The sequence below is a fragment of the Cebus imitator genome, unplaced genomic scaffold, assembly GCF_001604975.1.
Source record: "Cebus imitator isolate Cc_AM_T3 unplaced genomic scaffold, Cebus_imitator-1.0 Scaffold319, whole genome shotgun sequence".
NCBI classification, from domain to species: Eukaryota; Metazoa; Chordata; class Mammalia; order Primates; family Cebidae; genus Cebus; species Cebus imitator.
The window spans coordinates 1,365,532-1,378,375 of NW_016107634.1; the positions used below are offsets into that span (position 1 = coordinate 1,365,532).

Here is a 12,844-nt window from a genome sequence, read left to right on the forward strand (position 1 = left end):
TTTGAGGCAGAGTCTTACTCTGTCGCCCAGGCTGGAGTGCACAATCTCAGCTCACTGCAACCTTAACCTTCTGGGTTCAAGCGATTCTCCTGCTTCAGCCTCCTGAGAAGCTGGGATTGTAGGTGCGTGCCAGCATGCCTGGCTAATTTTTGCATTTTTAGTAGAGATGGGGTTTCACCATGTTGGTCAGGCTGGTCTTGAACTCCTGACCTCAAATGATCCACCTGCCTTGGCCTCCCAAAATGCTGGGATTACAGGCATGAGCCACTGTGCCTGGCCCTCTTGAACTCTTACAACAACCCTGTGAGATAAATATTATTATTAATTTGACTTTATATGTGTGATAACTAAAGGGCTGAAAGATTAATTAGACTTGCCAAAGACCTAGTCTGTAGTAGAACAGGGACTTTTAACCAAGAAGGGGCAGCTCCAGAAACCTCACTCCTAATCACTGCCCTTTGCTGCTTTGCATTTTGGGCATGTGGGAGGATGAAGATAATTATTCATTTTATCTTAGAATCACAGCACCAAGGAACAAAGAGGAATGAGTTAATTTTTGTTGTTTCCTTAATATGGGGTAGGTGATAGAGGGATACAAAAAATAATTAAGGTGTTCTTATATTCAACAGATACACAATAATTTATTTATGGAAGGCATGAACTCAAAAAGCGAATACATAGTATGAGGGTAGAACCGAATAAGTGCTTTAGGAGTTGAGAGAAAGAATAGATTCCTCCTGTCAAAGGTCATCTTTTCAGAGGACCTTGTCACAGACTAGCTTTTAAAGAACATGTCAGATTTAGATATGAGGCTATTATGGATAGGGAGACCTGGGAAAGCCTGAGAAGTTCATGGTTGAGTGTGTAGTTACCACTTTAGTTCCAGATGAAAGACTGTGAGCTCCAGTGTTTAAATACTTGGGAGTAAGCAGTAGATATGCTATACTGAAAACCTAGAAATCTAGATGATAGAAGACCTTCTTATCTTTCTTGGTAACTACTTCTGCATGCTAATAATGTTCCAGGCAGATACCAGCTAGGAAGTGTATTTGTCAAATAGGACAAACAGAAAAGACAAAATAAGAGAGACTTTGTCAGAGAAGATTCGCCTGGTCCCAGTGAATAGCAGGTGTGAAAGAGAGGAAGTCAAGATCATCTGGATAACCAGTAGAATTGGGAAATCCCATAACATCTCTGTTATATTCTCCTTGGCCAATGAACTTTAGGGTGAGAGTCATCACCTCTTCTTCCCCTCCTTACTACGCACAGTAAGTTCATTGTTAATAATAATGATATCCACCAATAAAGAGAGCAAATCCCCAGGATCGTGGATCGTCTTTCTAAAGACTAAAATACTCAATACCTAGAACTGTGTTTGGCACTTACAAGTGTATTTATTCATCCATGCAACCAAATATTTAAGCACCTCCTTAGCTCCAGGCTCTATAGTAGGCACCAAGGAATGACACAATGCTAGACAAAGCATGGGCCAAAACTTTAAGGGGTTTTCTAGAGTCTGGTTACAGGGAGAGATAAATCAGGTTATTTAAAAATACTTTGATAAATGTTATGATCAGTAACATGATCATATATCCCCCCCTTGCCTGGGATGGTCCCAACTTGGATGATAAATGTCATCGCTCATTCAACTATAGGAAATAGGGTCAGTACATAAAGTGAGGATTGTATAGGCAGATGTTTAATAAACTGTTTGAAATGGGATCATAAAGGCCTTTATGGTGGGAAAAAAGTCTCAGCTGATACCTACGGGCTGAAGAAGGCAAGAGATGGCAAGGAGAGGAGCAGTGGTACAGAGCTAGACAGATGGACACTCCAAACAGTGTTTGCAGACTGAATGGATTGATTCGTGAACACCTAAAACATTGTGAAGGGGGCAAATCACACAATTTTTCCATTCCTAAGGATGCTTCTACAGTCACTGGATGTGTGTGCATAATATTTCTTTCTGATCTGGGAAGGGAAATTTTTAAAAAAGTGGAATTGTACCCTGGATGATACGTATAGTGCCTTACAGTCTTAATATTATGCTTCATAAAACGCCATCCCAAGCAACTTGTTAGAGAATGAGAAATAGCCCTGGTTCTTAAAGGCCACCTGATTTGCCCCTTTCTTCCTAGTTAGCCACTTAATTATTTTTCAGTTATTATATTCCAGTTTTATTTCTTAAACTTGATTGAAAGCTTCTTGAAGCAGAGACCATACCATTCTTTTCTATCTACCATTCTGTACATATTGGCTCATGAAGATTGGGAGTTTGGTGACAAGGAGGTAGAGGGATCCTTTTATTTTTTCTTTTTGTCTTATTATTCCTGTCCCCAAATACAGCTTTGCAAGCCATTTTAATTCTGTGACTATAGATTTTCTGATAATGTTTAGTTCTTGAGTTTATTATTTATGGCCACCTTGCTTTCTTCTTATTTAGGTCCTTCTGAGTTATTGGATATGGCAGACAGTGAAACGTGAGTGTTGCCTTTTATTATATAGTCTAGATTATTTTCTTCAGAGCATATCTGGGAGAATAATTTAATCTATAGAGCATATCATAGGTAATTTTAGTTTAATTCAAAGTCCACTTTCAACTGTTCATAACTGTGCAGGGCTAATTGCCTAAATAAAAAATTACACAATACAAATTGATGACAATTGTCATAATGCTTGCCTCCATAGTCAATGGTAATCATTTAGAACTTGCTTCAAGCATTGTACTTCTATACTGGTACATCTTGGAATGCTGAGAAGCCTAAATAATTACACTTACCTTTTAATATACTTATCACATTTATTCTTTCTTAACTTGGGTTTCTGAGAACATGGGGCCCTACTGCCCTAAGGAATTCTTCACATGTAATGACATAACTCTTCTCTGTTAGTGTAGAACAAGACAAGTTATGAACCACCACTGAAGAACTAAGAACGTAGTGACTGCATTTTCTGTCTTCTGTGATTCAGAGAAGGGATCCTAATTGAAAACATCATCCACTCTGAGATGGTGCCTAAACTGATAATAATGTTTGTTTTCAACCTTATTTTTAAAGCAACGAAATAGCTACTGCTTCTTATTTAGAGGAACAAAGATAGACTGTACAACTAATCCTGAAAGCCATATTTGAAAAGGTGTAAAGATGAGTTGGTGGGGAGAGGAATGAGGTGGTGAGTAGTTAAGCACACAGGAAGGAGGAGAAGTAGAAATGAATAGAATGGAGAATGGATGAGAAGCAGTAGAACCGTGAGTTAGTATACATGGAAGAAGCTGTCTATTGCTCCATAGAGCTGGTCCACAGGCCAGCACCTCTTATTGACAAGATTATAAGTGGTGCCATCACTTACCCCCTTTTGCCTTCTCTAAGGGCTGCTATGACTTTTCCTGAAACACTTTGGCATTAAGCGTCTTGGTGACTTTGGGCTCAGTATAGGAATATCCTCCTCCCTATACAGCCTGTCAGTGATGGGGAAATAGCCAGTTTCCCTTGCCCCTTCCCACACTGAGTGGCTGGCCTCAGGCCTGCTGCCTCCTGGGGAGAGCTCTGGCTCTCAAACTCTCCCAGAGTCTCACTGTGCCTCTCAGATATCCTCTGTGGCTGCCCCCTCCTTCCACCTGCCACTCACACAGAATCTAAAGTGGATAGAGCAGAGTGGGTGTTGGCCTGGCTCTTTGAACTTGGGTTCTCAGGAGATATTCCTCTGCAGGCTGAGTGGCCATCAACCAAGGGCTGCATGCTGTGCCTGAAGGGCCAGAGGCACTCCACACTGCTCCCTGTTCCTTCACCCAGTGCCCTTCTCACTGTGCTCAAATGTATGAACAGAGAGAATGATACCCAGTGTTCAGCTACATCTGTACAATTGGTCTATTTAATACTGCATTGACTGTAACCTAAATCAAATAGTAGTAGTTTTTTAAAAAGAATTACTAAGCCTGGTTAACCAAAACTGTTTTGAAAGGGGACTGGAGTCAGATATTAGGATCAGGTGATGACTAGCTCAAGGAATTTTTAGAAATTCCCTTCCCGAGCCCCCAGAATGTACCCTACAGGCAAGGTCTCAGCAGCCTATAGGGGAGGAGATTGAGGAGCACCCAACATCAGCTCCCCTCACCCCACTCCCTGCTGCCTGCAGCCCCTTTATGGGTGGTTTTCAATTTCATCTTTGATTTAGGGGTGAGACTGCACTGCACAAGGCTGCCTGCCAGCGGAACCGGGCTGTGTGCCAGCTTCTGGTGGATGCAGGAGCATCTCTGAGAAAGACGGACTCCAAGGTAACTCGATGAGTGAGTGCAAACATCCTCCCACTGGGCGAGATGGAAGACACTGTTGCCTTTGCTTGTGACCATAGCACGGACATCCTTTCTGTGCTTATGGAAGTGCCTGGGGATTTGGAAAAAGGAGGAAAAAATAGAGTGCTTCATTTAGAGAAACTGTGATTTAAATGTATAAGCACAAAAGGAGGGCGTGTGCTTGCCTATGGGGCTTTATAAACCTCTGAACATGTTGGCCTTGGGACTTTGGGGTTGTCCTGCTGAACGCTAGCAGCCAAGTCAGGGAGTGGAGGTCCAAAACCCAAGGAGAGGGGTCCGGACCATGTTCAAAGACTTTGGCCTGGCTACTGAGAAGCCCATTTGGGGTTTTCCTTCAGTACTTACTCCAATGTGGTTTAAATTCTACGATTTATATGGCCCCTTATGTGGATGCCAAAGGGATTACTTCCCAGCTCCCAGGTTGGTGGGATTTGGCTTTGATATGGTAACAGTCTTAAATCTGGTGTGCATATGTGGTTCTTCATTTTAAAAAAATTCTTTCCATTTGTTTTCTAATACTATTCTCTAAAAGTTGACCTTAGAAATTAGATAGCATGGGAATTACTGTCATTTATAGGTATAGGAGCAAAAAACCTAGAGAAAGTTACACATAACCTTGGATCAGTAGCTGAGCCTTAAATTAAATTGAGCTCTTTTGAGATCCAGCCCAGAGTTGTATCAGCAGGTTGGTGGTTCTCATTTGTTGCCAGAACACCCCAGCCATGTAACAAAATCGGTTTGTTTATAGAATCTGTTTTGTTGAGGTACAGTGATACCTGTGGCCCTGTGGCTTGAAATGTGGTTGGTTTCTTCACGGCAAAAGTTATGTAAATCTGGACTTAAAGTGTGCAACTATCTTAATAACCGGGTGGTGAGGCCAGAAATGGGTAGTGTGGCATGTGTGCCAACCTTGATAGCATCAGCAGATGGAGGTGAGGCCTCAGGGGAAACTGTTTAGAACTGAAAACAGGCTGCACCATGAGTTGTTTCAATTTATAGAGCACACCCAAGAGAAAGGGTTGAAAGATTGAGGAAAGGAAGAGTTGTAACTTAGTAGAGTTGACCCAGGGCTCAGCCTACAAGAAAGAAGAGAGAGAGAGACAGGAGTTAGTTTACATAGAAGAGCAACCCCATACAGCAGGGGTGTCCAATCTTTTGGCTTCCCTGGGCCTCACTGGAAGAAGAATTGTCTTGGGCCGCACATGGAATACATTAACACTAACAATAGCTGATGAGCAAAAAAAAAAAAAAAAAAAAAAAAGAAAAAAGAAAATCTTATGATTTGAAAGTTTACGAATTTATGTTGAACCTCATTCAAAGCCACCTGGGCTGCATGTGGCTTGCAGGCTGCGGGTTGGACAAGCTTGCCGTAGAGGATTCTGATAAGCTCTGAGAGTTTTACAACACTCTCGGTAGATTCCAAAAAAGAGTGAACCACTTAACTGTAGACAGTCGCAGAGAAGAATCTTAATATGTAGATGAGCCCTTCATTAAGCAGGTACCGAGTAGCTCAGGTGTTGGGCCGATGATTGTAACCATGACACATAGCTCAATGACTTAGAAGCCTAATTAATGGCTTAAGCTCCATTAGATTTATTTAAGTGATAAGAATCTGCCTATGTGCAATGTTTTCCCTGGGGCCTCCTCAATCTGTAGTCTGCTTTATGAAATAACTTTGCCTCCCAAGTGGGTCTCTTTCCTTTCTGAGCCAGTTGTGTTGTATAGAGCTCTCTACTTCCCTGGAAACTCGCCAGCACCCTTGCTTTCTGGCTGCCTAGGCATCTCAAACACACTTGAGCTGTGTCCTGGTTTCTAGTGGTCTGTTACCTGTCCGGCTAGCTAATTTGGTACGTTATTTCAAATGGCAGATATTAGGTTGGTGCAAAAGTAATTGTAGTTTCTGCCAGTAAAAGTTAATACTTTTTTCAGTGTGATGTTCTTCTCAGATGTTATTTGTACTCAGATGTTTTGATGTTTAACCTGATTGAGAAACACACACCATGCAGTCAAGATTAATGGAGCCAGGTTACGGAGTAGGGCTAGCCTTGTTGGGACCACTCAGACAACAGCAGGGCAAATGCCTCTTTACCATATAAAGGCTGGTCCTACAGTCAACTCAGATCATTTTTTTTAAAAAAAGAGAAGCCGTGAAAAAGAGGGACAAATCAAACAGGAATCAGGAGACCTGGCTCTTGAGCAGGTCTGCTTTTTTATCTTTCTAAGTTTCTGAATCAGATAAAGGACTCAGTGTTCATGGAAACGTCTTTCTATTTTGTGTTGTGTATGTGTCTGCTTTTTCTTTTTAAGTACAAGTAACTTATTTTTATAATTATAAACCATCACATAGAAAACCAGTAATGTAGGAAGATATGCCCCCAAAAGCAAACAATTGCTGGCAACCTCACAACCTAGACCTAAATATCATTAAACTTTGAATGCTCCCTCTTCACATGTAGATATGCCTATTTTTCTCTCTCGCTGTTTTTTTTTAACTAGATGAAATCATACATACATGATATCATATAACTTTTCACTCAACGTTATTATTCTAGAGATCTTACCATATGAAATAATATAACTATACTTCATTACTTTTTAAGGATTTTTAAAATTCTGTCATTCTGTAACTGGATGCTAGTTTAAAGTTGAATGTGATAATTACAACTGAATCTTCTCCTGGAATTTTTTGAAGAGAAGCAGCATCCTGAGATGCAGCCTATGAGATGCTGAGATCTCCTATTAGATATCACTTCCTTAGAGATCAACTCAAAGGCCCACTTCAGCCATCTCTCTGAATATTTGGAAGCTGGAAATTCCAACCTCATTATTATTGAAGTAAAGACACAATTGTCTACTAAGACTGCAAACAAGTTGAATCAAAATTATTATAGGAACTTCAAGCTGGTGGTGAACTGCTAAATCACAAATAAATAAAATTTTAGAAAGATTCTAGAGCCGTTGGTAATTCCCTTTTATCCTGTCCCCAGTAGGCTCTGTAGAGCAGGTTGGATTGAGGTCACCAGTATCTGTTGGGATAGCTGAGATGACAGCTGAGAAGTCTGTGATATTTATCAAACTCACGTGCTTATGAACATGGAGCTATTTCTTTGGCACAATGATCATGCCTATACTCTTCCTTTAGAACTTAATATAACTTTTTAAATAGTTAAAACTATATCATTGAACAAAAATTAGAAATTTTGAGGAATTCTAAGTAATACCTACAGGCATTCAAAAGAATGGACACCTTTTCCTCTTTACTGCTGACTTCTTATTCAATGGCCTCAATGAAAAAATATCAATATATATGCAAATGTGTGTATACGTGTATATACAAATGTACAAAAGGTATTATAGTAGCCTGTAAGAAATTATGTGATCATTTAAGATGTTGATGTAAAGAATGTAATGACAAAAATTTATGATATATTACTAAGAAAGGTTGTAAAACAGTAAGTAAATGAATTGTGGTTTTGTTTTTATAAAAAATATGTATAGAGGCATATAAAAGACAAAACCTAGTTATCAATGAAAGGTTAATAACGGTTATCTTAGTTTGGTGGAATGATAGAGATATTCCTTTTCTTCTTTGTGCTTTTCAACTTTCCCAAGATTTCTTTAATCAATATCTACCACTTTTGTGTTGAGAAACTAGCTTAGTTTTTAAAGAGATGAAATGCTATAAATTGTGGAGAACTTAACTGAAGTCTTTGAAACCCACAAAGAAAACCTTTCAATTTTTTCTGGCTATCACTTTCTTTTAATTTCTGAATGTTGATTTCCCAAGTTTAGAATAATAGCAAGAGTCCTAAACTAGAAATCTAAATGCCTGCCTCCTTATTTTTAAATTCAGTAATTTCTATCTCCCCATGTTCCAGAAAGACTCTGTGTTTTAAAACTCACTTTACCCAACTGTTTCCTCCTGTATACTGTTAACCTCTGTGAACTTCTGTTTCTCTAGTATAAACCCCACACATCAAAAGTGATAAACTCTTTCCCTTTGATTTACCAATCAGTCACACATTTTAATTTAATGCTCATATAAGACAAGAGATTTGAAAGTGTCTTGTAAACTCTAAAACACAAAATGTGAAAGGATCCTTACTAGCAAGTATCTTTGGGTAGCTCTGTTTCTGTGATTTCTGTGGGTTTTTGTTTTTTTTTTTTTTTGGTTTTGTATTTCACAACCAGCGCTTGTATCTCTTTCCTTCTCACTATTTACGTATAGGGTAAGACACCTCAAGAGAGAGCACAGCAGGCTGGGGACCCAGACTTGGCTGCTTACCTAGAAAGCCGTCAGAACTATAAGATCATTGGCAATGAGGACCTGGAAACTGCTGTTTGACCCTGGTATTTGGGCAAAGAGAACGTGAGCAAGCGTATCACATCTGCCCTCCCTGCGATCGGGCAGCTACCCTGGAAGAAGCTGATGGAATTCATATATCTGTCTCTCTCCTGCAAGAATCTACCTGAGACCATGCCACTAGTTTTTAAGGGCTACCAAGATGTACAACAGAACATGATAGCCCATTGAGAAGGAGGCAGGATACCTGGAGATTTGTGGAATACAGTGAGAGTTCCACAAAATTTGATCCTTATTGCTTCCAGCAAGTAGCATGAACTTCTGTGTTTACCTGTATAATTTATTTTAAAGATTCAAAGGATGTTTGTATAAATGGCACTGCTCCCTCCTCCCCCTATGCATTGATTTTTTTTCCCCTGTACCATACAATTCTACTGTAACTACCTATCAACTTAAAAAATATATTATCTCTTCTCTTTACATTCAATCTTGGAAGACCACAAGATTGTCTGAAGGCCTTCTAAAATCCTCTGAATGTCCTGCAGAAATACAACTGTAAAACCACTTCAATTTCCAAGACTAAATATGTCAAGACTATTTAGTGACTCTGCATGTCCTCCCCACCCACCCAACCCTCCATTTCATTATATAGGAGCTGGGAAGTGCCACGTGGATAATGTCAACTTGTGTGCTGTATCTCTGAGGAATGGTGAGGTGGCATGGGAGATGTCTGTGCTTGGAGGTACCTCAGAGAGGTAACCCAGGGGTCAGCCCAGGCTGCTGGGCTGTAGCCAATAGCCATGCAGGACTGGTTCAGCTTGGGCTGTCTGTACAGCTCCGTACTGCCTATGTGTAGCCATCTTTGCCTTTTGCTGCAATAGAAGATGAGCAAAGGATTAAACAGAGGTCCACAGCTAGTCTGCAGAACCATTCAATTTTAAGCGCTGTTTAAATTGCCCAGGAGAAAGTCATGTGTGGAAACTGTGGTTCCGGGAAATGGAGCACTCTAACAATGCTTCCAAGCTTTGTTGAGTGATAATAGAAAGCAGCATAATTGACTTGGAAAAAAAAAAAAAAACAGCAAAAGCAAAAGTAGCAACATATGTCAACATATGTCACTGAAGTAGAGAAGAGCCATTGGAATGTTGCACAGAGGCTAACAACTATAGACTGTTGGATACAGTGGTGAGAGGGACCCCATTTTAGGTTTTTCATTTAGGTTTTTGGTTTTCATTACTCCAAGGAATTCTTGACTCAAGGACAAAAGCTCGTTGTATGAGTTCCAATGCCAGATTTATGGAATGCCCGGATAATTCAGAAGGATACTTCAACTATTATTTGTCAGGCCCAAAGGTTGTACTTGATAACCCCATTTTCTATGTATGGGGTACTCTAATATTAATTATTTTATCTACTTTATTTTCCCCTTTCAGAAAGTCTTTAGTGCAAACCACTGTGGGAATCTAGCCAGAAATGTCTTTCAGATAGTTAGAACTACAACATCTAAACCTGCCACAGATCGAATGGTACTTACAGGTACTTCTATTAGGGACTCCGTGATACCTAAAATATCAGAAGAAAATGTTTGTCTAACTTTCTGTCCAAGTATCTACTTGACTTGGGGGTAAGTCAAAAATAAAAGTGGGTGTCCAAGGGTTCTGCTTTGGTGAAATCTGATGTCTCCTGAGCTTATTTCCATTTTGTCCTTGGACACAGCAAAGTGCTTCCCTACTGTTTCTGCATTTGACGATGAATGATGGTGTCTCTACATTTAATTTAAAGGTCTAATGGTGACATTTTGCTTATCTGAGTCACATTTCAGTCACATATCATCATTTTGAAAGTACGGCTATGATGTACCATGTTAAATAGGAACAGCCTTTCAGTGGATGGGGATTCTATTACCGTAGTCTCTCCGTAGTCATTTCAAAATCAAATTGTTGGTGGGAAGATGGATTGGGTGGTGAATGATCTACGTCCATTTATCAGCCTCAGAAATGGAACTATCTTTTGGATATTACAGGAGGGACTGCAGCAGATTGTTTCCAGAAGCCGCAAAAATATACTCCAGGATAATTTAATCACTGGACTTCTGCTGGGAGATTTTTAGTTGGTGGAACTGTCAAGGAAATGTGATGACAGAAATATGATCCTTAAGACAGACTGGAACCTGGCTTTGAATGGCATCTTCCATTCCCTGGATTGAGCCAAACATTTGGCCAAGCAGTCAGTTACCTAGTTATTACTGCTGGGATGAAGAACTCTGTTTTCCTCAACTGCCGTCTCACATTTCTCCGTGAATGCTTCCAAGTAGCCCAGAGAAAATTTAGGGTATAGGTGGCAATGGGCCAATTTAAATAGCTCCAATTGAGGACATAAATCTGTAGCATGAAAAATGATGAGTTAGTACTATAAGATCTCTGATGCATCTGGAAATTGTTTTTTTAAAAAAGGCATTAGAGTTCTATATTATTTGTGGAGACCGATATTTGACATATCTCTTTGAAAAAAGCAAGTAACGCTAGGACTTGGAATTTCCAAAATAAAGTGAGCAGAGTAACCACATATGTTATGGATTTAACATTAAACCACCTCTTGTAGCATTTTTTAAAAATTGGCCCTGAGCTTTAGAAAGAGCTAAGACCTTATGGTCTAGCTCTTATGAGTTTCCATCTCAGCTTAAGTATATTGTATCCCCTCTAATGGGGCATCAGGAAGTAGAAAAGCAAGTGGTCTAGTCCTGGTCTGAAGAGCCACATAACTTTAACAGACATAAAAAGATGTACCCATAGAAATATCATTTCTACAAAGACTACTGAGACAGTGCTGCAAGAGACAGCTTAGCTGCCTCCTCTGTTTGTTTCTTTGTGTTGGGATTCCATTTTTAGATGAGATTGATAGAAGAATGGTAAATTAAAAGTTATTAAAAGACAACATTCTGTAACCTGAAAGGTAGTCATGTTTGCAAGCTTATATTTTAATATTGTGCATTTAACAAAATAGAACACAGTTAAACTGTGTTTATCATATTCATGGACTTTATAAAGAATAAGAGAGATGATTAGTAAGCCAACAATGAAATAAATACCATGACTAGGAATTTTGCTTTGAGAGTTTGTTTCCTCTGTAGATGTGATAACCAAAAACCAATGCAATTTTTGAAACAGAATTTAGCTGGCAAATGCACAGTGATGAAATTAGTAATGACTGGTGGAAAGTCACACATACCTGTTGCTCCATATCCATTCAGAATGGCTGCTTTGGCAGATCTGCCTGTGCTAGGAGCTACTCAGCATCACTTCATTTTCATTTGGATCTAGTGAGAGTCCCTTTGCCTAATGAATTCCTAAAATTTATTTATTTACTAGAACCCTCATATTATTCATGGCTTAAAACATGACACACCATCTTCATTTTATTACATGTCAATTTTATTAATATTTAGGGGGTTTTTGTTATTAAAATGGCAGATGCTTTTTATAAAATGTTTTAATGCCACAGATGAGTATCACATCCAAAGTCAAGGCATCCTTTTGTTCTGGTGTTGTGTCCCACTTCCCAAAAATAAATGCTGTTAACACTGATGAACATTGCTGCTTGTACATCATGTCAGAAATACTCCATCTGTTCATACACAGGCATTTATGTATATATGCATAGACATTCACATAGATATATAGACATTTATTTATATACATATACATGTATGTATACCGTATTCATGCATAGTGCATAGGTCTAGAAAAGAGGAAACATTTTAAAAGCATGCTGATCATTTGTCTATGTGTAGTAAACACCAACAGGCAAAGACAGATTAAACAGAATTTCCATTTATTTTTTGTTTCCACCATTGCTAGGCTTAGACCTGTCATGGCATTACTACAATTGCATTTACTATTTTCTATTGCCTGTGTCATAAAATTCATGACCAGGAGATCCTGTAATTGTTTATGTTGCCTTCCATGAAGCATGAAACCTACCATAGCCTCAAGACTTATCTAAGCTACATGTGGATTTCAAGTAAAGGAGAGTTCTTTCCTCTGTGATGCTTACATAACTTTACAAGGCTGTTTGTGAAACTAACAGTCAGTAGGTTGCCTAATGATGTTTAATTAGGGCAGGCTACTGCTGAGAAGGTGTAGTACCTTTGGTGTAGTATGGGGTCTGAGCAGCTTGTCTTCCTTCCAGAAGGAGTAGCTAATGAAATCACTGAGTACAGCATGGTATTT

The 12,844-nt window shown here is 39.3% G+C and overlaps 1 protein-coding gene and 1 long non-coding RNA gene across 3 annotated transcripts in view; one reads left to right on the plus strand and one right to left on the minus strand.

Annotated features, from left to right (window-relative positions):
- The window catches only part of LOC119467695, a 9,642-nt gene extending 6,027 nt beyond the window's left edge, over positions 1-3,615 (minus strand). The window contains exon 1 of the long non-coding RNA XR_005196289.1: positions 3,349-3,615. This is a non-coding gene — a long non-coding RNA (uncharacterized LOC119467695). The remainder of the gene's footprint in view (positions 1-3,348) is intronic.
- The window catches only part of DGKI (diacylglycerol kinase iota), a 450,254-nt gene extending 439,197 nt beyond the window's left edge, over positions 1-11,057 (plus strand). For both annotated transcript variants that reach the window (XM_037729856.1, XM_017504298.2), the window contains 3 exons: positions 2,444-2,480; positions 4,174-4,273; positions 8,541-11,057. In XM_037729856.1, coding sequence (XP_037585784.1) covers positions 2,444-2,480; positions 4,174-4,273; positions 8,541-8,657 — 254 coding nt within the window. In that variant the 3' untranslated portion in view covers positions 8,658-11,057. The remainder of the gene's footprint in view (positions 1-2,443; positions 2,481-4,173; positions 4,274-8,540) is intronic.
- Positions 11,058-12,844: the final 1,787 nt, after the last annotated feature.